Raw genomic sequence first — 25,880 nt, 5'->3', positions numbered from 1 at the left:
AAAGCAGGGAGGTTGGAGGACTGGAGAGCTGGGGACCCTGGGGAGGTGGCTGCTCGGAGTCTAGGTGACGGGGCGAGACGGGGCCGGTAGGTGGCGGGAGGGGCCGGGCCGGAGCCGGCGGGAGGGCCAGGCCCGGAGGCCCCCACCCTGGCGTGCCCGCCCCGGCCGCGGCTGAGGAGGAGGAGGAGGAGGATGATCTCCAGATACACTCGGAAGGCGGTGCCACAGAGCTTGGAGCTGTGAGTGGACTGCTCAGCCACCCCAGCCGGGGCGGGCGGCGGGCGCTCTGGGGACCCTCCTTGACCAGTCCTTCGTTCCTTTCCTTTCCCAGGGCTGGGGAGAGATTTTTCTTCGGAATTCTCTCCTCTCAGCCCTGCTGGACCCTGCCCCTTCTTCCTCCATCTCCAGCTGAGGGCGTGTCGCCCTTCGTCTGAAATTCCTGAAATCAAGCACTGGGTCTGCTGAAGCATTTGTAGCATCCGCAGTGCTTCAGGTCCCATTGTTAATGGCCATGGTAGCTCGAGAAGTTATTAATAGCTAACTGAGGGCTCCAGGAGAGTGCTCACTTGACAGTGTGCAAAGCTATTTACATACATTTGCTCATTCCTATCAATGATATAAGATTGGGAACATTATTTTGCACATTCTACAGATAAAGATCCCAGAATTAAAGATTGTAGCATGCCAAAGATCACACAGCTTGAAGGTGGTAGAGCTGAGAGGTACAAACCTGATGTCGATCTGATTCTGAAGCCTGTGGTCATAACCATCACACATACTGCCTCCCCACCTCTGCAATTAAGCACCAGAATCCATAAAGATCAGTTTTGCTTTTGAGACTTTAAAGAGCAAATATTTCTGGCTTTAAAAAGATCCACCCCCACGGCCGGCCGTGGTGGCTCACGCTTGTAATCCCAGCACTTTGGGAGGCTGAGGCGGGCGGATCACTTGAGGCCAGGAGTTCGAGACCAGCCTGGCCAACATGGCGAAACCCCATCTCTACTAAAAATGCAAAAAAAAAAATGGCCGGGCATGGTGGGGGCCTGTAAACCCAGCTACTTGGGAGGATGAGGCAGGAGAATCACTTGAACCCGGGAGGCAGAGGTTGCAGTGAGCGGAGGTCACGCCATCGCACTCCAGTCTGGGTGACAAGAGCGAAACTCCGTCTCAAAATAAATAAATAAATAAATAAATAATAAAAAAATAAAAAGAGCCGCCCCCTACCCTGACCGAAGTGTTGTATAATAATTTAGAAAGTAAGTAATAATAGTGTCATACATTTATTAATGCTTTACACTTCCAAAAGGGCCTTCACTTTTTTTTTTTTTTGGAGACAGGGTCTTGCTCAGTTGTCCAGGCTGGAGGGCAGTAGTGCAATCCTTGCTCACTGCAGCCTCCACCTATGGGCTCAGGTGATCCTCACAATGTAGCCTCTTGAGTAGCTGAGACTACAGGTGCACACCACCACAACTGTCTAATTAAAAAAAAATTTTTTTTTGGTAGAGACAGGGTCCCACTATGTTGCCCAGGCTGGTCTCAAACTCCTGGACTCAAGCAGTTCTCCCACTTTGGCCTCCCAAAGGGTTGGCGTGAGCCACCATGCCCAGCTCACTTCACTTTTTGATCTTAACAACTCTGTAAAGTGGGTATGATTATCTTCAGTCTTTCAGAAGATGAAATTATATCAGAAATATTACATATTTTAAGATTATATAGCCAAAAAGTCAGGAGTTGAGCTTGGGCTTTAACCCCAAATTCCAATTTTTTTTCCTTCATGGAGCTATATAATTTTAGCAACCATAAATTTATTAATTAAATATTAACTATAAATAAATGTATTAATTAAATATTAACTTTTCCTTTCATTTAGCTATGTAATTTTAGCAACCATAAATATATTAACTATTAACTATTAATATTTATTAACTATTTAATTTAATTAAATTTATTAAATATTAACTTAATTATGCACATACATGATAATTGCAAGCATGCTATTTTGAATCATTCTTGGGTTTCTGGCTAGGCTGTCTTCTAGCCACGTGACTTTTAGGCAAATTACTACATCACTGAGCCTTCGTTTCTGCAATATAGGAGTAACACCTTATCCAAAAGCTTATCTAAAATGATGGTGTGGACCCCCACGCCTGTAATCCTAGCACTTTGGGAGGCCAAGGTGGGCGACTGCCTGAGCTCAGGAGTTCAAAACCAGCCTGGGCAACATGGTGAAACCCTGTCTCTACTAAAAATGCAAAAAATTAGCTGGGCATGGTGGCACATGCCTGTAATCTCAGCTACTTGGGAGGCTGAGGCATGAGAATTGCTTGAACCTGGGAGGCGGAGGTTGCCGTGAGCCGAGATCACGCCACTGTACTCCAGCCTGGGTGACAGAGGAAGACTCTGTCGCAAAAAAATAAATAAAAAAAAAATAAGAATAAAATGATGGTGTGGAGCTTGACACATATACATCCTCAATAAATGGTATTTTCCTTGTCCCTTCGCACTTTTACTTGGGATACAATAGGCATACAAAGAAAATAAGTCTAAAACCTCTCTTTGCCTTTTAGAAGCTTATTATTTATTAAGGAATAAGATATCTACATGGTAGCAGTTTAGTTCCTAGTAAACTCTTTGGGAACTAGGAAGAAGAAACAGTCATCTCTTAGATTTGGGATGTGTTGTTCCTACTTAAAAAAAAAATTGTGAGGAAACTGTCTTTTCCCAATAAAGTGACTGAGGTTTAGCTAAAAATCTGCTTTTATGATTAATTCCAACCATTCTGAAAGTTAAAAAAAAATCTTGTATGGAAAAAAATGATAGGCACTTGCTGGGCCAGAATTATTATTAACTAGTATAGTTATATCAGTTTTCTTTCTATTTTTTTTTTTTTTTGAGACGGAGTCTCTGTTGCACAGGTTGGAGTGCAGTGGTGCCATCTTGGCTCAGTTGCAACCTCCACCTCCTAGGTTCAAGTGATTCTTCCACCTCAGCTTCCCAAGTCGCAGGACTACATGCCCAGCTAATTTTTGTATTTTTAGTAGAGATGGGGTTTCGCCCCAGGCTGGTCTTGAACTCCTGGACTCTGTCTGCCTCGGTCTCCCAAAGTGCTGGGATTATAGATGTGAGCCACCGCACCTGGCCTACTTGTTCTTGATTGTTGATTTGATACTCCCTATAAGGCCCAAACGATGATTCTGTAGCTGGAGTCAGGATGAAGTGAATAATGAAGATAATGAAGATAAAATATCTTAATGGGAGCAAATTCAAAGCAATTTTTACTTTAGATGTTATAATAATGATAACCTGCTTTGAAGCCGTAACTTTAGTTTTCTACCTAGCCATTAAAAATTATAATTGTTGAAAAGAGTATGGGAAAGGAATGATTTTCAACATACAGCTTAACATTTTTTAATGAAAAATTTCAAACATAAACATATAGAGAATAGTATCATGAACTACCTGTCACCCCACATTCAACAGTTAACAAAGTTAATATATTTGCTTCATCTATCTTCCTTATCCTTTTCTTTCTTTCTTTTTTTTTTGAGACAGAGTCTCACTCTGTCGCCCAGGCTGGAGTGTAGTGGTGCCATCTCGGCTCACTGCAAGCTCCACCTCCCAGGTTCACACCATTCTTCTGCCTCAGCCTCCCAAGTAGCTGGGACTACAGGTGCCTGCCACCATGCCCAGCTAATTTTTTGTATTTTTAGTAGAGACGGGGTTTCACCGTGTTAACCAGGATGGTCTCGATCTCCTGACCTCGTGATCTGCCCGCCTCAGCCTCCCAAAGTGCTGGGATTACAGGCGTGAGCCACCGCGCCTGGCCTCCTTATCCTTTTATTAACTTCTCTGCACCTGTCTGTGAAATAAGGAAAGCAAAACTGCAGATACTGCCATTTCACCCCTATATATGTCATTATGCATCTCTAAAAATTATGGACATTTTTGTATGTAGTCATAGTGCCATTATTAAATTTAATGATATTTTTTGTTATTATCTAATTGTCAATTCATAGATTTCCCTGGCAGACTAAAAAAATGTCTTAAGTCTCTATTTCATAGCTTGAATTTGTATTTCTTATCCTTTCCACTTTTTCAAAGACAAGCTCTTGTTTGTAGGACCACTGAATGAGAGACATACAGGTAAGTCTGCACAAATTGATCTCCACAATTTGAGAAATAATTTAAAGTGCAAGCTCCACTGACTGGGCTCTTAGCTTTATCTTTATATAGAACAATGGTACAATTCACTAAAATCTCAAACTCTTCATTTCCTTCTAGAGGCCTTCCTCTGAGAGCCAGATTACTAGGATTTGAATCTTGGCTTCATCGCTTACTAACCAAATGACCTTAAGCAGGTTACTTAATCCCTCTGTGCCTTAGTTTCCTTTGAAATAAGAGTATTTGAGATTTATGATATACATTTGCATATTAAAGACCTGGAAGATCTCTTGTAAAGAAATCTGTGTAACTTTGTTCAACCTATTACAGTTCCTAAATGTATCTGACTACAGAATTTTGTGAGGAAAGTCTACCGTAGATTACTAGGAACATATATTGATTGACCCCATAGATTACTGGAACATATAATGATTGACCCCATAGCTTAATCCAGTGCATACACTGGAGTCTCTAGAGCAGCAATATTCAATACAAATATGATATAAGCCACATATGTAATTTAAAATTTTCAGGTGGTCACATTAAAAAAGAAAGGTGAAATTGGCCGAGTGCAGTGGCTCATGTCTTGAATCCCAGTACTTTGGGAGGCTGAGGTAGGAGGATCATTTGAGGCCAGGAGTTAGAGACCAGCCTGAGCAACATAACAAGATCCCAATCTCTACAAAAAAAAAAAAAATTAAAAATTAAATAATTAGCCAAGTGTGGTGGTGAGTACCTGTAGTCTCAGATACACAGGAGGCTGAGACAGAAGAATCCCTTGAGCCCAGGAGGTCAAGGCTGCAGTGAGCTATGACCACACCACTGTACTCCAGCTTGGACAACACAGCAAGACCCCGTCTCAAAAAATAAAATAAAAGTGAAATTTTTTTACCTTTTTATTTTGAAATAATTATAGACTCACAGGAAGTTGTAAAAATAGTACCAAGAATCCCATGAACTTTTCACTCAGCTTCCCCCAATGATGACATCTTATGTAACTGTGGTATAATTTAAAAGCCAGGAAAATGACATTGGTACAATACTGTTAACTAGACCTACAGACCTTATCCAGTTTTTACATCCACTCCTGTGTGTGTGTATGTGTGTATATAGTTCTTTCTATGCAATTTGGTCCCATTTACAGATTACTGCAAATACGACTATAAATCAAGATAGAGAGCTGTTTCATCACCACCAAGGAGCTTCACTGTGTATCCCTATCCCTTTATAGTTATATCCACTCTTGTCTCCATCCCTGGCGACCATTAATCTGTTCTTTACCACTATAGTTTTGTCCAATGTACCATTATATAAATGGCCCTTAAACAATGCAGGGGTTAGGGGTATTGACCCCTTGTACAGTAAAACATCCATGTTCAACTTTTGACTCCCCAGAATTTAACCACTAATAGCCTACTGTTGACTGGAAGCCTTACCAATAACATAGTCAACACAAAAATAGACTGGTAGTTACATATATTTCACACATTCATGACATACCTTTTTCTTAAATTTTTTCGATATTTCTAGGCTACATGGTTCATCTGTTGAGTTTCTTCAAATTGTTGCAAATCTCCAAAAAATTTTCCAATATATTTATTGAAAAAAATCTGCATATAAATGGGCTCACACAGTTTAAACCTGTGTTGTTCAAGGTCAACTGTAGTAGTTAATGGTTTTTCTATTGGCTTTGGCTTTTTGCACTAAAAAGCATGGTGCTTTTGAGATCCATCCAAGTTGTTGCATGTATCAATAGTTTATTTCTCTTTATTGCTGAATAATATTTCATTATGTGGAAATATCAATGTTAAAGGACATTTGAGTTGTTTTCAGTTATTTTTTTCAATTGTAAATAAAGCTGCTGTGAACATTTGTATACAGATTTTTGTATGAATGTAAGTTTTCATTGCTCTAGGCATAATGCCCAAGAGTGCAACTGCTAGGGCTCTGGGTAAATGCATATGTTTAGTTTTATTAGAAACTGTCAAACTATTCTAGAATGGCTATACCATTTGACATTCCTGCCAGCAATGTATGAGACATCCAGTTTCTCCACATCCATGCCTGCATTTTGTGTTATCATTATTTTTAATTTTAGCTGTTCTAATTGGTGTGTGGTGATATCTACTATATTTTCAACTTGTAGTGACATTAATTTTAAGAATATATTTTGTTTAACCCAATATATCCAAAATATTATCATTTTAATATGTAATCAAGATAATAAATGAAGTATTGCAAATTCTTCTTGAAATCCAATGTGTTTTATACTTAAAACACAATTCTGACTAGCCAGATTTTAACCACTGGTGGCTACCATATCAGACAGTGCAGTTCCAGAGCAGAGGAAGTAGGTGACTAACTTCTAGATTAAATTATTGAATTGTATGTATTTTTTTATACAGGAAATATAACTTTGTTTTGTCTTTCATAGGAAAGGAATAACAAAACATGCTCTTAACCATCATCCCCCTCCAGAGAAGCTGGAGGAAATTTCCCCCACCAGTGACAGTCATGAGAAAGACACAAGTTCCCAAAGGTAATAACACAAAGTGTACTTGTTTACTTATTGCACTTGCTCATGGCAGAGGTTTTGTTTTTTGGCTTAAGATTGGTGTCAAGCCTTATGCTAATGAAAACAAAGCAAGAATTTTTGTCATGTTCTCAGTACCATTTAGTTTTCATTCTGAAACAGCTAATGACAACATCATACATATTTTCATAACCTTTGAGAAGTAGTATTATAAAGTAGTTAAGAACACGGATAATCTGCCATGGGATTAGAATGAAAAAACAAACAAACAAACACACAAACAAACAAAAACAGAAAATCCCAGCACTATAGGAGGCCAAAAGGTGGGAGGATCATTTAAGCCCAGGAGTTTAAGACCAGCATGGGCAACATGGCAAACCCCATCTCTACAAAAAAAAAATAAATAAAATAACATAGCCAAGTGTGGGGATGTGCACTTGTGGTCCCAGCTACTACAGAAGCTGACATGGGAGGATTGCTTGAGCCCAGAAGGTCAAGGCTGCAGTAAGCTGTGTTTACACCACTATACTCCAGCCTGGGTGAAAGAGCAAGACATTGTTTCAAGAAAAAACATAAATAGGGCCGGGCGCGGTGGCTCACGCCTGTAATCCCAACACTTTGGGAGGCCGAGGTGCGCGGATCACGAGGTCAGGAGATCGAAACCATCCTGGCTAACATGGTGAAACCCCGTCTCTACTAAAAATACAAAAAAATTAGCCGGGCATGGTGGTGGGGGCCCATAGTCCCAGCTACTCAGGAGGCTGAGGCAGGAGAATGGCATGAACCCGGGAGGCGGAGCTTGCAGTGAGCCAAGATCACGCCACTGCACTCCAGCCTGGGTGACAGAGCGAGACTCCTTCTCAAAAAAAAAAAAAAGAAAAGAAAAAACATAAATTAAATAAATATCAGAAACAGCAAGATTATAAAAAACAAACAATAAAATAACATAACATAAATAAAAAAGAACATGGACTCAGGAGGAGTTCAACATCTGATTTTTAATCCTGGGCCTATAACTTATTAGCTGAGTAACATTGGGAAAATTACTTAACTGATAATAGTATATCTTATAGCAGCAGTCCCCAACCTTTTTGGCACCAGGGACTGGTTTTGTGGAAGACAATTTTTCCATGGACTGTGCAGTGGGGTGAGGGATGGTTTCAGGATGATTCAAGTGCATTACATTTATTATACACTTTATTTCTATTATTTTCACATTGTAATATATGATGAAATAATTATACAACTCACCGTAATGTAGAATCAATGGGAGCCTTGAGCTTGTTTTCCTGCAACTAGACAGTTCCATCCGGGGATGATGGGAGACAGTGACAGATGATCAGGCATTAGATTCCCATAAGGAATGCACAACCTAGATCCCTTGCATGTGCAGTTCGTGCTCCTGTGAGAATCTGATGCCACCACTGATCTGACAGAAGGCAGAGCTCAGGTGGTAATGTGAGCCATGGGGAGCTGCTGTAAATACAGATGAAGCTTCATGCACTCACCTGCCACTTACCTCCTGCTCTGCAGCCCAGTTCCTAACAGGCCACAGACCAGCACCGGTCTGTGACCCCGGGGTTCGGGACCCCTGTCTCATAGGATGTTGCAAATATTAATGAGATAATGTATGTAAAACTTGGCACAATGCTTGGCATGTAGTAAATGCTGAGTAAATATTAGCTGTAGTTATTTTAAGTAATAGAACAGGGAAGATGGTTCTTCAGTCTCTCAGAACTTCAATTAGTGTCTGAGATGCAATGTGTGATTAAAAAAAATATTGTATAATCATAGGCCGGGCGTGATGGCTCACATCTGTAGTCTCAGCACTTTGGGAGCCCAAGACAGGTGGATCACTTGAGCTCAGGAGTTCAAGACCAGCCTGGGCAATATGGCAAAACTCTGTCTCTACCAAAAATACAAAAAAAAAAAAGCCTGGGCACGGTGGCTCGCGCCTGTAGTCCCAGCACTTTGGGAGGCCGATGTAGGCGGATCACTTGAGGTCAGGAGTTCAAGACCAGCCTGGCCAACATGGCAAAACCCCGTCTCTACTAAAAATACAAAAATTGGCTGGGGGTGGTGGCGCACACCTGTAGTCCCAGCTACCCAGGAGGCTGAGGCAGGAGAATCACTTGAACCCGAGAGGAGGAGGTTGCAGTGAGCCGAGATCACGCCACTGCACTCAGCCTGGGCAACAGAGCGAGACTCCATCTCAAAAAAACAAAACAAAAGTACAAACAAAATTAGCCAGTCATGGTGGCACGCACCTGTAGTCCCAGCTACTTGGGAAGCTAAAGTGGAAGAATCACTTGAACCCAGGAGGTGGAGGTTGCAGTGAGCTGAGTTTGCACCACTGCATTCCAGCCTGGGTGACAGAGCGAGACCCCATCTCAAAAAATAAAAAATAAAAAGTGCCATACAAGATCAGATACTACTATTAGCATTTCTGAAATGTCTTTAGTTGTCAAGAGTATGTTATAGGCTGGGTGCGGTGGCTCATGCCTGTAAATCCTAGCACTTTGGGAGGCCGAGGTGGGCAGACTGCCTGAGCTCAGGAGTTCAAGACCATCCTGGGCAACATGGTGAAACTCCTTCTCTACTAAAATGCAAAAATGAGCTGGGTGTGGTGGTGCACACCTGTAGTCCCAGCTACTTGGGAGACTAAGGCAAGAGAATCATTTGAATCCAGGAGGCCGAAGTTGCAGTGAGTCAATATCGTGCCACTGCACTCTAGCCTGGGCGACAGCATGATATTCTGTCTCCAGAAAAAAAAAAAAAGAGTATGTCATAGGTGAGATGTTGAAGTATTCATTGTAAACTATGACTAGAATTATTTGGAATGACTGCCATCAATTCTATAGGAATTAGGACTTTTCCATAATGCTCAAATTTCAAGTTCTTCATTTATTTTTGCCTATGTGGATATATTTGTACACATGTTTATCACCTAGTAAGCTGCTGAGTAGTTAATGCCACAGAAACTTGAGGACATATGAAAAATTTTCTTTTTTCTCTCCTCCTCCCAAATTGTGCCTTTAGCAAGTCTGACATCACAAGAGAATCATCTTTTACATCAGCCGACACTGGGAATTCACTGTCTGCTTTTCCAAGTTATACAGGCGCAGGGATATCTACTGAAGGAAGCTCGGACTTCTCCTGGGGATATGGTGTGAGTTATATGTTATCAGTCTGATAGAGTGCTTGGGAGACAATTCTGGGAATTAGGATTTGTCAGTATATTTCATTCCTTCACTCTCCTGCATTGTTTCTTTACATTTATCATACTTCATAATAACTGTAAAGAAGCATCAGTCCTCATCTTCTTTCAGTATTTGCTTTGTTTTATTGATATAGTAGTTGAGCCTTAGACATGCTTAGTGTTCAACTTAAACAGTTGCAGGTTGGCCGGGCACGGTGGCTCACGCCTGCACTCCCAGCACTTTGGGAGGCCGAGGCGGGCGGATCACCTGAGGTTGGGAGTTCTAGACCAGACTGACCAACATGGAGAAACCCTGTCTCTACTAAAAATACAAAATTAGCCGGGTGTGGTGGTGCATGCCTGTAATCCCAGCTACTCCGGAGGCTGAGGCAGGAGAATGGCTTAAACCCGGGAGGCGGAGGTTGCTGTGAGCCGAGATCACGCCATTGCACTCCAGTCTGGGCAACAAGAATGAAACTGTCTCAAAAAAAAAAAAACAGCAACAAACAGTTGCAGGTTAATATGGATTTGTGCTCTGGGTCTATTCCTTTTGCCATGCCCAGTCCACTAATGTATGTCTTTACCACTAATGTTACCTTGTTGTTTAAAATGTTTTTGAAAGTTTATTATTAAGCCATTATAGCCTGGGAAAATATTTATGATATATTGGTAATGAAAAGAAACAGGTTATAAATCATATGTGTAGTGTCACTCTAATTTTGTTTTATATAAATTCTGCCTATATTAGTGAAAAGGACCAAGATATTTACTCAAAATATTGTTCAGTTGTTATTAATTAGGTGATGAGATGAGTGAGTTTTACTTCTTTACTTATTTTTGGCTATTTCCCATTATAAAATATTATTTTTAAAAGACCAACAACTCTAAAAATTTTTTAAAGACAATTTTTATGCATAATTTTATCATCTTGATGCAAGATGCAATGGACATTTTTATTTCTTGTTTTTTTTTTTTTGGAACGGAGTCTCGCTCTGTTGCCAGCCTGGAGTGCAGTGGCACGATCTTGGCTCACTGCAACCTCTGCCTCCCGGGTTCAAGCTATTCTCCTGCCTCACCCTCCTGAGTAGCTAGGACTATAGGCGTGCACCACCATGGCCAGCTAATTTTTGTATTTGCAGTAGAGACAGGGTTTCACCATGTTGGCCAGGATGGTCTCGATCTCTTGACCTTGTAATCTGCCCGCCTCAGCCTCTCAAAGTGCTGGGATTACAGGCATGAGCTACCACGCCCGGCCAACATTTTTATTTCTATATCTTTTTTCAATCTGTATTTAATTTGGCTTAGTTATAATCATGATGTACACATAATATTATGCTGCATTTCTTCACCTAATATTTTATAAACACTTCTCCACAATATTGACTTTATATAATATTATTGTTAGGCTCTTTCTTTCTGTCTGTCTTTTCTTTCTTTCTTCTTTCTCTGTCACGCAGGCTGGAGTGCAGTGGCAATCATAGCTCACTGCAGCCTCAAACTCCTGGGCTCAAGCCATCCTCCTGCCTCAGCCTCCTGAGTAGCTGGGACCACAGGTGCATGCCACCACACCCTGCTATTTTTTTTTTTTTTTAAGAGGTAGGATCTGGAACTCCTGGCCTCAAGCAATTCTCCCACCTCAGCCTCCCAGTGTGCTGAGGTTATAGGCATGAGCCACTGCACCCAGCCAGAAACCTGCTTTTTTTTTTTTAACAAAAAGCCTGCTAATTGTTAAAACCTATTTTCTAATCATTTTGAATGTACATATACTTTCCTTATATAGTTGTATGATACATGTACATACTATTTTGTGGCCTATTTTTTTCATTTACCATCATTTTATATAGACATTTACTACTCCACACTGGTCAATCTGAATGTTATATAATATTTTCCTGTCTTAATATATCATAATTGGATCTTTCCCTTATTATCTGATACTTGGGTTTTCACGTTTTTTTCGTTCATTCAACAAATATTTATTGAGCATGGTTGTTTTCCCTGTACTTGGCCTTGGGAATATGGGGTGAGTGAGACTTACATGATTCAATAGTCTAATGAGGGAGATTGACAAAAGTAAATACAAAAGGTGATAAGTGCTCTAAGGAAGATGACAGGGTGCTGAAATAGAACATTATCAGGGGGATTCATTATCAGGGATCTCTGGTAAGGTAGATCTGAGACTTGAAGACAGAAGAGCTAGCCATGTGAAGAGTGAGGAAAAGAGTTTTCCAGACAGGTAACCAGCAGCATATGCAAAAGCCCAAGGAGGAGAAGAGCTTCATGTTTGCAAGGGAAAGTGTTTGGTGTATTCTTGCAACTGATAAAAGGTCAGGGTGGTTGGATGATGGAAAACCAGGGGGAGAAAAGCACAAATGAGATTAGAGAGGTAGGTGGGACTAGATCATTAGGGCCCTGCAGGCCAAAGAATTTAAATTGTATTCTAATAATTAGATGCCTCATCAGGAAGATTTAGTATACTGACTAAATATTTCCATTAGTTCTCTCTATATTATGATTTGTATCTCTTTATAACTTATAAATGCCATACAGATGTTTCCCATGTCCTTTCTTTCCTTCTGGCATTTATAGTCTAACAGGTTTTTAAAATATATTCACATATAGCCATCTTACTTTTGACCTTCATTTCTTCACTAGTCAGGATTTTATCTTTAGAAAAACTGAATGTTATAATATTCTTTTTCATGGCTTAAAACAAAATCCATCCCTTCAGGTGTTTATCCTTTGAATTACAAACAATCCAATTACACTCTTTTAGTTATTTTAAAATGTACAATTAAGTTATTATTGACTATACTCACCCTTTGTGCTATTAAATGGTAGGTCTTATTCATTCTTTCTGTTTTTTTTGTACCCAATAACCACCCCATCTCCCCAATCCTCACCCCCCCACTACCCTTCCCAGCCTCTGGTAATCATAAATTTCATTAATTTCTACCCTGATCTTTATTATTTATTTTGGGTTTGGTTTGCTCTTGCTTTTCTAGTTCTTTTTTTTTTTTTTTTTTTTGAGACAGAGTGTCACATTGTCACCCAGGCTAGAGTGCAGTGGCACGATCTCGGCTCACTGCAAGCTCTGCCTCCCGGGTTCACACCATTCTCCTGCCTCAGCCTCCCAAGTAGGTGGGACTACAGGTGCCTGCTACCACACCCAGCTAATTTTTTGTATCTTTTTTAGTAGAGACAGGGTTTCACCACGTTAGCCAGGATGGTCTCGATCTCCTGACCTCATGATCCGCCTGCCTTGGCCTCCCAAAGTGCTGGGATTATAGGCGTAAGCCACCACACCCAGCTGCTTTTCTAGTTTCTTTTAAGATGTATCATTAGATTGTTCATGTGAAGTTTTTTCTCTTTTTTGTTGTAGGCACTTACAGCTGTAAACTTCCCTCCTAGTATTGCTTTTGCTGTTTCCCATAGGTTTGGATATGCTGTGTTTCTAGTATCATTTATTTCAAGAAATTTTTCAGTCTCCTTCTTAATTTCTTCATTGACCCACTGGTCATTCAGGGGGATCTTGTGTAATTTCCATGTGTTTATATAACTTTCAAAATTCCTCTTGTTACTAATTTCTAGTTTTGTTCCATTGTGGTCAGAGAAGATGCTTGATATTATTTCAGTTTTTTTGGTCTTAAGACTTGTGTTGTGACCTAACATATGGTCCATCCTTGAGAATGATCAATGTGCTGAGGAAAAGAATGTGTATTCTGCAGCTGTTAGGCGAAATGTTCTGTAAATATGTTAGATCCATTTGGCGTGTAGTGCAGATTAAGTCTGATGTTTCTTTGTTGATTTTGTCTGGAAAATCTGTGCAATGCTGAAAGTTGGGTGTTGAAGTCTCCAACTCTTATTGTATTGGGACCTATATCTCTCTTTAGCTCTCATAATATTTCCTTTATATATCTGGGTGCTCCAGTGTTGGGTTCATATATATTTAAAATTGTTATATGTTCTTGCTGAATTGATCTCCCTTTATCATTATATAGTGACCTTCTTTATCTCTTCGTATAGTTTCTGTCTTGAAATCTGTTTTGTCTGATACAAGTATAGCTACTTGTGCTCTTTTTTGGTTACCATGGGCATGGAATATCTTTTTCCATCCCTTTATTTTCAGTCTGTATGTGTCTTTATAGGTGAAGTGTGTTTCTTGTAGGCAACAGATCAATGGGTCTTGTTTTTTCATCCATTCACCCAGTCTGTTTTTTAAATGGAGTTTAGCTCTTGTAGCCCAGGCTAGAGTGCAGTGGCACAATCTCGGCTCACTGCAACCTCTGCCTCCTAGATTCAAGTGATTCTCCTGCCTCAGCCTCCTGAGTAGCTGGGATTGCAGTTTTGCACCACCATGCCTGGCTAATTGCATTTTTAGTAGAGACGGGGTTCTGCCTTGTTGGCCAGGCTGGTCTCGAACTCCTGACCTCAAGTGATCTGCCCACCTTGGCCTCCCAAAGTGTTAGGATTACAGGCATGCACCACTGCACCCAGCCTTGCTGCATGACTTTCTAGGTTAGAAAACAACACAGCTTCTGGCTGGCTCTTTCCATCTTTCTCATCTGAATGGTGGACCTCAGAATCCAGCCATCATATTGCGAGGAAGTTCAGACCACATGAAAAGGCTCATGTAGAGAGGAATTAAAGCCCCAGTTGAAAGCCAGCATCAGCTGCCAGACATGTGAGTAAATGAGCATTAAGATGTTTTCAGCTCCCAGCCTTTGAGTCTTCTGACTAAGGCCTCAGATATTGTGGAGCAGAGATAAGCCATTCATGCTGTGCTCTATATAAATTCCTGACCCATATAAACCCAGAGAGATAATACATGATTATTGTTGTTTTAAGCTATTAAGTTTTGCAGTAATTTGTTACACTGCCAGAGTAACTGAAGCATTCCTCTCTTGCTGCTCAAGGTCATAAAAACTGCTTAGGCACTCTCTTACCTTTCTTGGGCTCCTATCGCACACCAGGCCTTCCTCCTGTACAGATCCCCTCCTGTTGTCTCTGTCTCCCTGCCTGGGGACAATTTTCTGACTGTGTAAGAGCGAACTAGAGTCCAAGCAAAGCAATGATGGTCCCACTGTGCTGAGGAGCAGAGACGAGAGTTCAGGGTAGAGGAAGATAAGAGAACCAGAAATTAATTAATGGGTGAATATAAAAGTCTATATTTTTTGTCTGATTTCTTTAAAGGACAACTGACTGATTAAAGCAAAATATATGCTTGTATTTAATATGTATATGATATACAAAGTGTGTGTCTGAAATGTGTCTAAAATGTATAAAGAGGGAGTTTATACTTGTAGAAGTAAATATAGCTCAAATAATGGGTGACTATAAGTGGAATTATACTTTTATAAGGTTATTATATTTGTGGATTATTGTAAAATTATTCAAGAAATTAAATGAAACAGTTCTCACACAGAGAAAGCTCTAGGCCCAGGTGAATTATCTCATCCATTTGTGGAAGAAATAACAATGATGCAAACTTTTTTCCAAAAAGCATAAGGAATACTTCTCAATTCAGTTCATAATAAGGTCAGCAGAGTCTTGATGCTAAAACCTGAGAAAGACAATGTAATAACAAAAAATTATGAGGTGGGACTTTTAGTATCAGAGTAAGTAGCTCGGTAAATCCTCCTCCCCAAAAGCAACAATGAAACTGGACAAAATGGTGAGGTGCAACTGTTTAAAGGCTTTGCAAATTGACAAAAAGCATATAACAAATAAAGAAGCAATTATTCATGAAAATCAATAGAACTTTGGGTTAAGAACAGTGAGAGACTATTCTACTACAGAGGGACACGCTGTGAAAACTAGCAGCCTCACTGTTGGAGAAGGCTCAGTAGGTTTGGAGTGAACCTGGAGAGACCCTATGCCCAACAGCATGTAAGTAACAGTAGTAAACTTGGTAGGAAGAACAGTTGCTCAGATAGCTTGAGGTTTTAGTCCTGACTGGGACAAACAATGGATTGGCAAACTATCCAGGAATTTATTAAGGATATCTGGGAAATAAGACGGTCACAGGAGGCCTTGATAAGCTTTCCACACATCCACACAGGACTGACTAAGCTATCTACACATCCCTGGCTGACCGTGAGTCAGCTTGCAAATGCAGAGAAGATACAAGAGGGCATCCAGAAATTAACATCAGATGCAAAAACTGCTTGAATTTGAACTAAGACAAAATAAACTTTAAAAGAAAAAATACTACTAGAAACAAAGAGGGACATTTTATAATGATAAAAGGGTCAATTCATCAGGAAAATATAGTAGTTATAAATGTAACATCTAATAACCAAGTCTTAAAGTTGGTGAAGCAAAAAATGACTGAATGGAAAGGAGAAATATTGTAGCAATTATAGCTGGAAACTTTAATACCCCACTCTCAATACTTGTAGACCACCTAGACAGAAAATCAGCAAGGATATTAAACACCTGAACAATACTATCAACCAACCTGACCTAACTGACATCCCACCCAGTGACAGCAGTGTAGATACTCTTCAAGCACACATAAAGCAAGTTTTTTAACTATAAAAAGATTTAAATTATACAAGATATGTTCTTCAATCACCTTGGAATTAAATTATAAATCAACAACATACATTTGGGATATCCTCAAATATTTGGCAATTAAACATCACTCTTCTAAATAACCCATGGGTTGAAAAAGGGATCTATAAGGGAAAGTAGAAAATATTTTGAACTGAAAGAAAAGGGAAAAGCAAAATATCAACATTTATGGGATGCAGCTAGGAGGAAATGAATAGCTTTAAATGCCTACAGAAAAACAGGGATGTCTCAATAATTTGTTTCCACCTTAAGAAACTAAAGAAGAACAAACTAAATCCAAAGCAAAGCAGAAAGAAGGAAATAATACAGATAAGATAGAAATTAATAAAACAGAAAATAGAGAAAATAAAGTCAAAAGCTGTTTCTTTGAAAAGAAGTCATAAATTGACAAATCATTAGTTGGTTTGATCAAGAAAGAAGAGAGATTGACATGATCAGGAATGAAAGAGAGGGCATAACTCAACCCTACAGAAAGTACTCTGAGAATTCAGTAAACAATGGCAACAAATTAGATAACTTAGATGTAATGGACAAATCCCTAGAAAGACATAAATTAACAAATTGACTTAAAGAAAAATTAAAAATTTAAACAGCTCCATACCAATCTAATTGGGTTATTTCTATCTATGTAATTTCTATTTAAATAACCTAAATTAATAATTAAAAATCTTTCAGCTGATCACAGTGGCTCATGCCTGTAATCTCAGCACTTTGGGAGGTAAGGAGGGAGGATCACTTGAACCCAGTAGTTTGAGACCAGCCTGAGCAACATAGTGAGACCCCATCTCTATGAAAACTAAAACAATTAGCCAGGTATGGTGGCACGTGCCTTTAGTCCCAGGTACTTGGGAGGCTGAGGTGGGAGAATCGCTTGAGCCTGGGAGGTCAAGGCTGCAGTGAGTGAGCCATGATCACACTACTGCATTCCACTGGGCAACAGAGTGACTCTGTCTCAACAAATAAACAAATAAAAAATCTTCCCACAAAGAAGTCCAGGCACAGATGCGCTAGTAAACTCTATCAAATATTTAAATTCTAGTAAACTTTATCAAATACTTAAAGAAGAAATCAGACTCAGAAAATCAAAGAACACTTTCCAATTCATTCTATGAGACCAGTATTACACTGATACCAAAACCAGACAAAGACAAGAATTCTTCATATAAGAGATTCTAAGGAATAGAAGGAAAAGAAAAGAAAAAAATTAGAACTGATATATGAATTTAACAATGCCACAAGGTGCAAGATCAATATGTAAAAATCAACTTATTTCTATATACACTTAAATATTTAAAGAAGAAATAATACCAATCCCTCACAAACTCTTTCAGAAAAGAAAGAACGGTTCCTACCTAACTCATTCTATGAAGCCAGTATGACCTTGATACCCAAGTCAGTCATCACAAGAAAACTACAAACCAGTATGCCTCTTGAAATTAGACACAAAAACTTCATTAACAAACCAAATCTAGTCACATAAAAGGATTATTTACCCTGACCAAGTGGGTAAATAGGATTTATCCCAGGATTGCACGGCTGGTTCAACATTAGAAAAACAACTCTTCATCTGGATAGACAGATGGTGAAAAAAAGAAAAACAACTAATTTAATACATTATATTAATAGAATAAAGGACAAAAATGACATGATCATCTTAACAGTAACATAGAAAAAACATTTGACAAAATCTAACACCCATTCATAATAAAAAAAAACACTCAACATACAAGAAATAAAAGGGAATTTAATCAACCTGAAAGGCTGGGCATCTACAAAAAAGTTAGAACTAACGTTATTATATGTAACAAGAAAAGACTGGATACCTTCCCCTTAAGATTTAGAACAAGGTAAGGATGTCCACTCTTGCCACTTCTATTCAGCATTGTATTGGAGGTTCTAGCTAGTGCAACAAGACAAAGAGAGGCATTCAAATTGAAGAGGAAGAAATAAAAATGTCTTTATTCACAGATACCATGATGTAAAGAAAATCCAGAAAATTTACATTCCCTGCATTACCACCCCCCAAATCTAATAGGACTAATAAATTAGTTCAGTTAGGTCACAGTATACAAGAGCAATTTACAAAAATATGGTTTTCATACAATGCGATTATTATTCAGCCATAAAAATGAAAGAAGTTCCAATACATGTTACAACTTGGATGAACCTTCAAAACATGCTAAGTGAAAGAAGCCAGACATGACACATCACATATTGTTTGATTCCATTTATATGAATTGCCCAGAAGAGCAATTCCATAGAGACAGAAAGTAGATTATTGGTGGCCAGGGGCTGGGCAGAGAGAGGAATGGGGGATGACTGCTAACGGAAACAGTTTCTTTTAAGGGTGATAAAATATTCTAGAATTAAGATATTGGTGATAGTTGTACAACTGCGAATATACTAAAAACACTGAATTTGACAATTTAAAAGGGTGAATTTCATGGTGTGTGAATTATATCTAAATTTAAAAATTTGTATTTCTACACATTGGCAGTGAACAATCTGAAAATGAAAATTTAAAAATCACAATAGAATAAAAAAAGTTCTTAGCAATAAATTTAACAGAAGCAACACAAGACTTGTACATTGGAAATTTCAAAACATTGCTGAGAGAAATTAAAGAAAATCTAAATAAATGAAAATTCCTTGTTCATGAATTGGAAGACAAAATATTAATAATATGGCATTTCTCCCCAAATTAATCTATATATCAGTGCACTCTCTATCAAAATCCTAGGAGACATTTTTATAGAAATTGATAAGCTAATCCTAAAATGTATATGGAATTGCAAAGGATCCAGATTAGTAAAAAAAAAAAAAAAAAAAATTGAAACAGAAATAGAAAATTAGAGGACATATGGCCGGGCGAGGTGGCTCACTCCTGTAATCCCAGCACTTTGGGAGGCCAAGGTGGGTGGATCACCTGAGGTCTGGAGTTCGAGACCAGCCTGACCAACATGGAGAAACCCCGTCTCTACTAAAATTACAAAATTAGCCAGGTGTGGTGGCGCAGGCCTGTAATCCCAGCTATTCCGGAGGCTGAGGCAGGAGAATGGCTTGAACCCAGGAGGTGGAGGTTGCTGTGAGCCGAGATCGCACCATTGCACTCCAGCCTGGGCAACAAGAGTGAAACTCTGTCTCAAAAACAAATTAGAGGACATATACTACCACATCTCAAAACTTAATATCAAAACATTAGTCAGAACAGTGTGGGCAGGGCGTGGTAGCTCATGCCTGTAATCCCAGCACTTTGGGAAGCCAAGGCGGGTGAATCACCTGAGGTCAGGAGTTCGAGACCAGCCTGGCCAACATAGTGAAACCCTGTCTCTATTAAAAATACAAAAATTAGCTGGGCACGGTGGTGCAGGCCTGTAGTCTCAGCTGCTCAGGAGGCTGAGGCAGGAGAATCACTTGAACCCAGGAGGCAGAGGTTGCAGTGAGCCAAGACTGTGCCACTGCACTTCAGCCTGAGTGACAGAGCAAGACTCCGACTCAAAACAACAACAACAACAACAAAAACAGTGTGGTACTGACAAAAAGATGGACGTGTCGTCAATAGAACAGAATTGAGAGTCCAGAAATAAACTCTTACATTTAGGATCCATTGATTTTTGACAAAGGTACAAAGGCAATTCAATAGAAAAAGGATTTTTTTTTTCCTTAACAAATGTTGCTGGGACAATTGGATATCCATGTGCAAAAAGATGAATTCACATCATATAAAAAATTTACTCAAAATGAATTATAAACTTAAATATAAGAGCAAAAACTATAAATCCCTTAGAAGAAAATGTATAACCAAATCAAGACCTTGGATTAGGCAACAAGTTCATAAATAGGACACACCAAAAGCATAAGCTACGAAAATGGATAAATTTAACTCCTTCAAAATTTACATCTTTTTTACTTTTACATACCTCATTAAGAAATGAAAGGACACCAGCCTGGCCAAGATGGTGAAGCCCCGTCTCTATTAAAAATACAAAAAATTAGCCAGGCGTGGTGGCAGGCACCTGTAATCCCAGCTACTCTGGAGGCTGAGGCAGAGAATTGCTTGAACCTGGGAGGTGGAGGTTGCAGTGAGTAGAGGTCGTGCCACTGCACTCCAGCCTGGGCGACAGAGAGAGACTCTGTCTCAGAAAAAAGAAAAAAAGAAAGGAAGGAAGGAGGGAAGGAAGGAAGGGAAGGAAGGAAGGAAGGAAGGAAAGAAGGAAAGGACAGATCACAAATTGGGAGAGAATATTTCCAATATCTGACTTGTATCCAAAGTATATAAAGAGCTCTTAAAACTCCATATTAAAAAGAAAAAAAAAAAGGCTAGACACAGTGGCTTATGCCTGTAACCCCAACACTTCGAGAGGCTGAGGCCAGCAGATCATTTGACCCCAAGTATTTGAGACCAGCCTAAGCAACAAAGTGAGACCCCCATCTCTAAAAAATAATTAATTAATTAATTAATTAAAAGGTGAAATAATGGGCAAAAGACTTGACATTCCATGAAAGAAAAAGACATAAATGGCCAAGTAGCATGTAGAAAGATGCTCCATATGATGAATTATAGAGAAAATGCAAATTGAAAACTGGGAAGATAACACCACTCCACATTTACAAAAATTGCTAAAATTAAAAAGACTGACAATACCTAGTACTGGAATGGATGTGGAGCAGGTTTAATGCTCACACATTTCTGGTAGGAGTGCTAAATTGTACATCCATCCTATAAAATAGTTTAGTAATTTCTTTAAACATGCATTTATTATGTGACAGCAATTTCACTGCTAGCTATTATCCAAGAAAAATGAAAACATATGTCTAGAAAAAGACTTGTACATGAATGTTTATATCAGCTTTATTCATAACAAACAATATAAACAAATACTGAAAATAACATAGACGTCCCTTAACAGGGGAATGGATAAACAAATTGCGGCATAGTCTTAAAACAAAATACTTTTCAGCAATAGAATGTAATGAATAATTAATACATGCAATAACATGAATGAACCTCAAAAAGATCCTCCTGAATGAAGGAAGCCAAACACAAAAAGTGCATCCTGCACAATCCCAATTATATGAAGTTCTAGACCAGACAAAAGTAACTTACAGTGATAAAAATAAGTCAACATTTTGGAAAAGCTGCAAAGGAGTGTGAGGAGAAATGTTTTATATCTGGAAAGGAATGTTAGTTACTAGGGTGAATATTTTGTCAAATCTCATTTGCTGTACACTTAAATGTGCATTTTGTTGAATGTAAGTTATTCCTCAGTAAAGTTGATTAAAATTTTAAAGTCTTCAGAGAGTTAAAGGACAAGATAACATCTATTTAAATTATTAGAGGTTTTAAGACAAAGCAGGTAAAGATATTAACTTAAGAACAGGCAAATATGAAGAACCAGTTAAACATCTTCAAAATGAATAGCATTTGAAATATCTCAATATACAAGGTAAGCTGGACCCAGTGAAACAGATAGTAGCGAATTGAATGCTAGAACTAAGAAAATCACCTAGAACCAGGGAACTAAAGGCAGAATTTGAAGAGTAGTTAGGAGACATGGAGGATGGATTAAGAAACTGCAATATATTTCTAACAGAAATTTTAGAGAATAAGAAAGAGGCAATGTTCAAAGAAGTAGTCACTGATTTTTTTTTTTTTAGACCCGAAGAAAGACATGTTTGAAAAGTCTATCAGGTGAAAGACAATTTTTTTAGAGAGGGGTCTTGCTATATTGTCCAGGTTGGAACACAATGGCTAGCCACAAGTGCCACCATGGCCCAGTATAGCCTCAAACTCTCGGGCTCAAGCAGTCCTCCTAACTCTGCTTCCTGATTGATTCACTGCGACTACAGGTGTCGGCCACCATCCCCAGCTTTGGACAAATTAAAAAACAAAAAACAAAAAAAAAACCACTCCCAGACAGATAGATATAATTTTTATTGGGTAGGGGTTGACTTTCATTTTTAGGGTGAAAATACATTATTTTCAAACATAGATATGACTTTTCTCCCACTGGAACACTGGAATGTAAAAGGATGTGTAAATTTAGATGTAGTAGAGGATAAGCAAGGAATCTGAGGAAAATGATCAGATTTGCATTTTGTAACCATCCCTCTGACTGCTTTTTTTTTTTTTTTTTTAAGAGATGAGGTCTCACTTGGTTACCCAGGCTGGCAGTGGCGCAATCATAGCTCACTACAGCCTCGAACTCTAGGGCTCAAGTAGTCCTCCCGCCTCAGCCTCCTGAGTAGCTGGGACTATAGGCACAGACCACCATGCCTGGCTAATTTTTAATTTTTTTTAGAGATGGCAGTCTTGTGATGTTGCCCAGGCTGGTCTCAAACTTCTGGCCTCAAGTGATCCTCCCCACTCAGCCTCCTGAGTTGCTGAGATTACAGGTGTGAACCTCCATGCCCAGCCCTCTGACTATTCTGGTTTTTGGCTTTTGTTTTTTTTTTTGAGACAGAGTTTTGCTTTTGTTGCCCAGGCTGGAGTGCAATGGCACGATCTTGGCTCACCGCAACCTCCGCCTCCCGGGTTCAAGAGATTCTCCTGCCTCAGCCTCCCAAGTAGCTGGGATTACTGGCGTGAGCCATGACGCCCAGCTAATTTTGTATTTTTAGTACAGGCAGGGTTTCTCCATGTCGGTCAGGCTGGTCTCGAGCTCCTGAACTCAGGATCTCCCGCCTCGGCCTCCCAAATTGCTGGGATTACAGGCATGAGCCACCCGCCTTGGCCTTTTTTTTTTTTTTTTTTTTTTTTGAGACGGAGTTTCATTCTTGTTGCCCAGGCAGGAGTGCAATAGCACAATCTCGGCTCACTGCAACCTCCGCCTCCCAGGTTCAGGCGATTCTCCTGCCTCAGCCTCCCAAGTAGCTGGGATTACAGGCACCCGCCATCACACCCAGCTAATTTTTTGTATTTTTAGTAGAGACAGGGTTTCATCATGTAGGCCAGGCTGGTCTGGAACTCCTGACCTCAGGTGATCCACCCCACCTTGGTCTCGCAAAGTGCTGGGATTACAGGTGTGAGCCACTGTGCCTGGCCTGACTATTCTTAAAGGCTGGATTACAGAGGTCAAGGACATAAGTTGTCAATTGTCAAGTGAAAGATGCAGTATACAAAGTAATATACACAGGATTTTCCATCTAAAAAATAGTGAAACCAAGCAACTTTACTAAAATTAGCAATCTATCTTTGAACGATGGAATTACAGGTAATTTTTACTTTTTCTTTATACTTTTCTGTATTTTTCAAAGTGTTTACAATTAATACTGTATATAAGAATATGTTACTTTTAAAAATATAGACTTTTTTTTTTTGAGACACAGTCTAGCTCTGTCACCCAGGCTAGAATAGAGTGCAGTGGCACAATCTTGGCTTGCTACAACCTGTGCCTCCCAGGTCAAGCAATTCTTGTGCCTTAGCCTCCCAAGTAGCTAGGATTACCGGTGTGTACTACCACGCCTGGCTAATTTTTGTGTTTTTAGTACAGATGGAGTTTCACTATGTTGGCCAGGCTGGTCTTGAACTCCTGGCGTCAAGTGATCCACCCACCTTGGTCTCCCAAAGTGCTGGGTTTACAGGCGTGAGCTACCACGCCTGGCCTTTTTTTTTTTTTAGGCTAATCAAGTGAAGCAGTAGGAGTGGAGAGGAAACAAAGAAATCCATAAAGTGGTTGTGATCAATTAGCTGTAAACACCACTGTACTTGGACCAGCCTAAAAAACAGACATTTATCTAAATTTTCTTTAAATATGAATGGAGAAGATACCTGAAAATTCCGAGATCTGAAAACTCACTAATTTAACTTTTCTTTCGTGGAAACACAGCAGTATTTCAAGTAGACTAAATATGTAAACAAAACAAGTCTTACTGCTTTTAATCTTTATAATTTTTAACAGAGAGTGAAGCTCACCTAAATATTTGGGGGGAATATTTTCTTCTAGGAACTCGATCAAAATGCCACTGAAAAAGTCCAGGCAATGTTCACAGCCATTGATGAACTCTTGTATGAGCAGAAGTTGAGTGTGCATACCAAGAGTCTACAAGAAGAGTGCCAACAGTGGACAGCTAGCTTTCCTCACCTCAGGTACTGAAGCCCTCCAGTTGACTTGTATTCATGGCTAATACTAAAATTTAAAAAGTAGATTTTAAAAAAAAGCTTGTATTCTGAAATCTTTATGAGCATGACTTTAATGAATGTAAATAAGGCCATGTGGTATAAAGCCTCGGCTAAGAGAAAACTTAAGTTGGTAGAAGTTTCTTAGAGTTTCCTTAACTAACAATATGTGATCCTAATCAAGTAAAACTATTTCTACAACAGCAGCTGAGGTCTGAGTATCTGAGTATCAAAAAGCCCTTCTTTTGAACAAGATGGTCAGAAAATGTACACTGTTGTATACAATTAAATTCTTATGTATACTTGAAACCAGACATAGGCTATTCAAGAGCTTCCTTCAGAAACTGCAATAGTACCACTTATTGCACATACTCAAAATTTATAAAGCTTCACGTTTTTAAGAATATAATTCATAGTTTTTACTAATTTGGCTGGGCCTCCATCCCATTTTGACTGATTTAATGAGGACTATTATAGAGCATGGAGGGCAGATTACAGATGTTTGCTTAGATTTCTTGTATTTTTTTTTTAACAGCTGGGCTATAGGTTTATCTTTTCCATCTCCATTCTATGGAAGAGATATACCTGTAGTAAGGCTCTGGATTCACATTTTCTCATTCTTAATCAGTATCAGACTGTATACTGGACTTTTATGTTGAGCCATCAAATGTGTCCAAAATATATCTAGATTTTGTATGTATGCCAGTGAAGATACTTAATTGTGTCTGTGTTTCTTCATTTTGAAGGATTCTAGGTAGGCAGATAATCACTCCAAGTGAAGGTTATAGATTGTATCCTAGATCCCCTTGTGCTGTTTCCGCTTCACATGAAACAACCTTGTCTCAAGAAAGAGATTCTACTATGTGAGTATTCCATTATGTAAGTATTTCAATGTGCCCTAATATGCAAGTATTATGTCCTACCAGTTGTATTAAGGGATTAAAATACTTCTTCCTACTTATTAGTATTTAGTAAAGCACAGCAAATTCTGTAAGATTGTCCATAGTCTTTGTGTATATTAAAATTTCATTATGTAATTTTGTTCAAAAAGTTAGACCTTTCCTGTAGTGGATTAGTCTGTTTTCTGTTGCTTTTAACAGAATACCTGAAACTGGGTAATTTATAAGGAAAAGGAAGTTATTTCTTACAGTTCTGGAGGCTGAGAAGTCCAAGGTCAAGGGGCAGGACCTTCTTGCTGGTGGGGATTCTCTGCAGGGTCCCAAGGCAGTACAGGGACTCACATGGCAAGGGGGCTGTACATGCTAATATGCCAACTCAGGTTTCTCTTTCTC

General features: G+C 39.2%; 1 protein-coding gene across 4 annotated transcripts in view; it reads left to right on the top strand.

Moving 5' to 3' along the window:
- FAM149B1 (family with sequence similarity 149 member B1) overlaps positions 1–25,880 on the top strand; it is a 75,993-nt gene continuing 50,113 nt past the window's right edge. For 2 of the 4 annotated variants that reach the window (XM_031015178.3, XM_031015177.3), the window contains exons 1-5: positions 109–239; positions 6,596–6,700; positions 9,734–9,863; positions 24,416–24,558; positions 25,335–25,451. In XM_031015178.3, the coding sequence (XP_030871038.3) occupies positions 193–239; positions 6,596–6,700; positions 9,734–9,863; positions 24,416–24,558; positions 25,335–25,451 (542 nt within the window). In that variant the 5' untranslated portion in view covers positions 109–192. Of the gene's footprint in view, positions 65–108; positions 240–6,595; positions 6,701–9,733; positions 9,864–24,415; positions 24,559–25,334; positions 25,452–25,880 lie in introns of those variants that run through there. The other 2 variants (XM_055353500.2, XM_063709730.1) reach the window with 2 other exon arrangements.

Source organism: Gorilla gorilla, chromosome 8 (genome assembly GCF_029281585.2).
Source record: "Gorilla gorilla gorilla isolate KB3781 chromosome 8, NHGRI_mGorGor1-v2.1_pri, whole genome shotgun sequence".
Classification (NCBI taxonomy): domain Eukaryota; kingdom Metazoa; phylum Chordata; class Mammalia; order Primates; family Hominidae; genus Gorilla; species Gorilla gorilla.
Note: the sequence above shows the minus strand (reverse complement) of the source record. Positions and strands in the feature narration are given on the sequence as shown.